This window comes from Salvelinus namaycush, unplaced genomic scaffold, assembly GCF_016432855.1.
Source record: "Salvelinus namaycush isolate Seneca unplaced genomic scaffold, SaNama_1.0 Scaffold687, whole genome shotgun sequence".
NCBI classification, from domain to species: Eukaryota; Metazoa; Chordata; class Actinopteri; order Salmoniformes; family Salmonidae; genus Salvelinus; species Salvelinus namaycush.
Genome location: NW_024061405.1, coordinates 27,140 through 31,548, shown reverse-complemented (window position 1 = coordinate 31,548; position 4,409 = coordinate 27,140). Strand labels below are relative to the sequence as shown.

Genomic DNA, 4,409 nt, shown 5'->3' with positions numbered 1-4,409 from the left:
GGGCAGAAATTTGATGAACTGACTTGTTGGAAAGGTGGCATCCTATGACTGTGCCAAGTTGAAAGTCATTGAGCTCTTCAGTAAGGCCATTCTAATGCCAATGTTTGTTTATGTAGATTGCATGGCTGTTGGCTTGATTTTAGACACCTGTCAGCAACGGGTGTTGCTGAAATAGCTGAATTCACAAATTTGTAGTTGTGTCCACATACTCTGTATATAGAGTGTAGCTTGAAGAAGATTTTAAAAGAGAAATGGGCAAATATTGCACAATATAGGTGTGCAAAGCTCTTATGAGACTAACCCAAGAAGACTGTAATCGCTGCCAAAGGTGTTTTTACCATGTATTGACTTGGGGGGGGGACGTATATAATCGAGGTACATTTGTGTTTTATATTGCGTTAATTTAAAAGAATATCAGTTTTTGCGTCAAAAAACAGAACACTCAAAACATGAGCACAATGGCAGCTCTTCCTTTAAAGAACTCCAGGCCTCAAGAGGGCAGATAACCCAAAAACACGGGTGGAACTAAAAAATTGAGCCAGGATTTCTGGAGGGACTACTTTTACATGCGCACCTGGCAGATAAGCATGGGTATAAAATGTTTGGTCCTCAACATACACACAGCTCATTGTTCAACCCTAAAGACGCAACTGGTATGTAATGTTTGGAATAATTTATTATGTTGCATCCAGTGCTTAGCACAATTTACATGTTTAACTCTGGTAGGAGTGGTGACTTCTTTTGTTGTGGATATTTTCTGACTGCAGAAGTAATTGCTAGATTAAATTGTTTAAACGTTTACTTTATTCAAAGCCATGCTTTGTTGCTGTGTCATGCATTGTTTAGTGTAAAATAATGCATGTTTAGTCTCTGTTTAAGGTTATCAACCTATTCCCTATTCCTTATTCCTCTGTCATTCAACTACTCTATTCAACAAATCAACTGTTTCAACATATTCAACAAATGGCATCAAAACCATAATAAAACACTGGAAAGGAATTGAGTGGTCCCTTTGCATCCTTCACGTGTTGAGCAAGCCGTTTTCAAGTTTGGGCAGAGCTGAAATAATTATAACACCTAGACAACTTGACAGTTTTCTTTCACTATGACAATACAGTGTTTTGTGTAGATGGTTGACAAAAAAATGCTATTATAGCTGTTTTAATCCCACTTGGTAATAAAAAATTTGAAGAAATCCAAGGTGGGTGTGGACTTTATATAGGCACTGTATTTCAAAATGTAAACATGGCAAATGCATATTACAATGTAAACACAGAAAACATGAGAAGAACAAAGGAATGATCTTTGTCATCAGGTGACTAACACAACTTTCCTCTCTCCCGGACACCAAGTCTTCGTTTAACAGGTGGAACAGGAAGCCATCATTGGTGAAAGGTATGTGCAGGGCTATAAAAGCGCAGTCTTGCAAGGGGACAATTGAAGTCTGGTGTAAAACCAAACTTTTATACTGTAGATCTACAGAGACATAATGAGAGTCACTGCAGCCGTCCTACTGGTCCTCTGTCTCCTGGCCATCAGTCATGGTAAGTTACCATCATCTGAAACATACTTGATGAACTTGGAGTTGATGAAATTTGCTCCATAATGGCATCCTCCTTTTTATTGGTGTACTCTACTCATATGTGTTTGTCTCCATAGCATGGGACTGTCGGGAGATAGTAAACATCAAGAATCTGATGCAGATCGATGCAGGACTTGGGCAAGTGGTTGCTACGGACACAAGTCAAATCCCCTACTACCTGGTAGGTGATAAATGGATCCGCCTGCCTGGTTCCCTGAAGCATATCACTGTAGGACCAGCAGGGATCTGGGGTGTCAACAAGGCAGACTCAATCTACAAGTATGTGGCCGGTAACTGGGTGCAAGCTGCCGGTAAGTGGAAAGCATTAATCAATATTTATCCAGACGACACCTTCTTTTTAGCATTCCTGATATCATCAGGCTGTTGATTTTTTTAAAAATTGTAACTTGTAGGTCATTTGGCAGTACTGACAGATATGTGCTCCTTGTTTGCTTGTCCGTCTGTCTGTCTTTGTGGTCTTCAGGCCTTCTGAAACAGTTGGATGCTGGAGGTGAACAGTTTATTGTGGGGGCTAACATGGCCGATACTCCATTCTGTCTGACACGTAGTGCCACAGTTGGTTACAAGGGTCCAGGCTCACCCATTCCATGGACAGGATTGCCAGGAGCTGTGAAGTACTACAGTTGTGGACCCTTTGGGTGCTGGGCAGTCAACAAGAATGATGATATCTTCTTAATGAGTGTAAGATCTGGGAAAGAGTGTGAGAGCTGGAGTAGAGTAGTAGAGGATGGAGAGTGTCAGTTATTCTAAAACTGTTTCATATTCTAACTGTTGAAATGGTCCTAAAACCCTGATTGAATCTGTTTGTTTCCAGCTGAATCAAGAATGCCAAAACAAGGGGTGGAGTCACATTGATGGCAAGCTTTCCATGATTGAGGTGGCAACTGATGGTAGTGTCTTTGGGGTCAACTCTGCGGGTAGTGTTTATACCAGGTAAGGTTGCTACTGAACTATGTGTATAATAATGGTATACCTTTAATTATAATTCTTATCCTTACTGTACATGCTTTGTGAAGCTCTTTACACAACAACTAAAATACTGTAGATACATAAATAAAATCAGTCAAATATAATCAGATCTAAACTTATAGGACTTATAAAGAAATGTGTAGACAGTGTAAGGTAAATATGTAAAGTGGGATGTCCTGTAAAGCTACAGTTTGTGATAAAACAACTTCCCAGACACCCCACCACTTGCTTTGGTAAACAGCTGAGGAATGTAGTTAGAGACATGTAACCACTCTCATATTCCATACATGGAGCTACGGATGCAAAAACATCAATTATTTGTTTAAAAAAAAAATGTAACATGTTTTTTAAAGCTATACATTGTTTGTTTACAATAACATTGTTTACAAACAATTGAGTAAAAACTTACATTTTAGCTTCTGACGTGGTTGAATAAAGCTCAAGAGGCAGAAGTTATATTCTTAAAAATCAATGGCTTTATTCAATTATTAAAGTCCAAAAATGGATGTACTTAAAAAAATGCATAAGCTTTAAAACATGATCCCCAACCCTTTCTTCAACACAGAGACGGAATCACAGCCAGTAAACCAGAGGGCACTGGATGGAGCAATATCCCAATGTGTATGCGCATGGGCCACGTGACCTACGACCTGGGCCGTCTTTGGGTCGTCTCCAAGACTGCGGTCACCATGGTGTGCACACATTAGCCTCTCCTCTGCATCTGAAGGCCATTCGGGATCTGTCTAAAGTTCACTTGCTAACTCATTGATGTCTCTTTCTGGAACAGTCTTCTGCTTGAGAATGCCCAACATTAGTTCATAAGAGTCCTTAATTCTAAAACCTACTACTCTAACTATACTGTTCAGTACTTTATCTCTGTCAATCTCTGTCACTGATCTTAATGATCTTGCTCACCAGCCACATGGGTTTTGCTGTGCTTCAGAGGTCATTCATAGAGATGGATGGAATCAATTTCAATGCTTATTATCTCATTATATAATCATTTCCCGCTAAAATAAAGCATTCAGTTTGAAGCTATTGTAATTTCGGTGTTTCTTTGTTTTCATATTGACCAGGGGGATGTTAGTTTGCTCTGCCAGTGGCGGTTTTAGCATGTAAATCTTGGTGGGGAAAACAGATCAAATTGTTTTAGATACATTCCAGCAAAGCCACAACACAACATTAAACCAGTGGTGGAAAAAGTAATCAATTGTCATACTTGAGTAAAAGTCAAGATACCTTAATAGAAAATGACTCAAGTGAACGTCACCAAGTAAAATACTACTTGATTAAAAGTCTAAAAGTATTTGGTTTGAAATATAATTAAGTATTAAAAGTAAATGGAATTGCTAAAATGTACATAAGTATCAAAAGTAAAAATTCCTTATTTTAAGTAAACCAGACGACACAATAAAAAAATTGACGGATCACTAGGGGCATACTCTAACACTCAGACAACATTTATAAACAATGCATGTGTAACGTTCGTTCTCCTCCTCGTCTGAGGAGCATGGATCGGACCAAAACGCAACTTGGGTAGAATACATGTTTGTTTATTTAAAGAAAGACGAAGACGGAAAACTCTTAACAAACTACAAAACAACAAAAGACGTAAACAGACCTGAACATGAGAACTTACAGACAACGAAGAACGCACTAACAGGAACAAACTAACAAACGAAACAGTCCCCTGTGGTACAAACACTGACACAGGAACAATCACCCACAAACAAACAGTGTGAACAGCCTACCTTAATATGGTTCTCAATCAGAGGAAACGTAAAACACCTGCCCCTGATTGAGAACCATATCAGGCTAATTGAAAAGAACCTAACAT

At 38.9% G+C, this 4,409-nt stretch overlaps 1 protein-coding gene across 1 annotated transcript; it reads left to right on the top strand.

The window, feature by feature from the left end:
* The first annotated feature begins 607 nt into the window (after positions 1 to 607).
* On the top strand, positions 608 to 3,279 carry LOC120042435 (fish-egg lectin-like). Its single transcript, XM_038987276.1, has 7 exons — positions 608 to 653; positions 1,353 to 1,395; positions 1,475 to 1,544; positions 1,660 to 1,893; positions 2,067 to 2,284; positions 2,418 to 2,536; positions 3,138 to 3,279. The coding sequence occupies exons 3-7, from the start codon at positions 1,490 to 1,492 to the stop codon at positions 3,277 to 3,279; spliced, it is 768 nt and encodes a 255-aa protein (XP_038843204.1). The 5' UTR covers positions 608 to 653; positions 1,353 to 1,395; positions 1,475 to 1,489.
* Positions 3,280 to 4,409: the final 1,130 nt, after the last annotated feature.

Coding starts and splice junctions, on each gene's coding strand:
- LOC120042435 (XM_038987276.1), top strand. CDS start 1,490: ATGAGAGTCACTGCAGCCGTCCTACTGGTCCTCTGTCTCCTGGCCATC. Junction 1,545..1,659: donor TCTCCTGGCCATCAGTCATG/GTAAGTTACCAT, acceptor TTGTCTCCATAG/CATGGGACTGTCGGGAGATA. Junction 2,537..3,137: donor GCGGGTAGTGTTTATACCAG/GTAAGGTTGCTA, acceptor TCTTCAACACAG/AGACGGAATCACAGCCAGTA.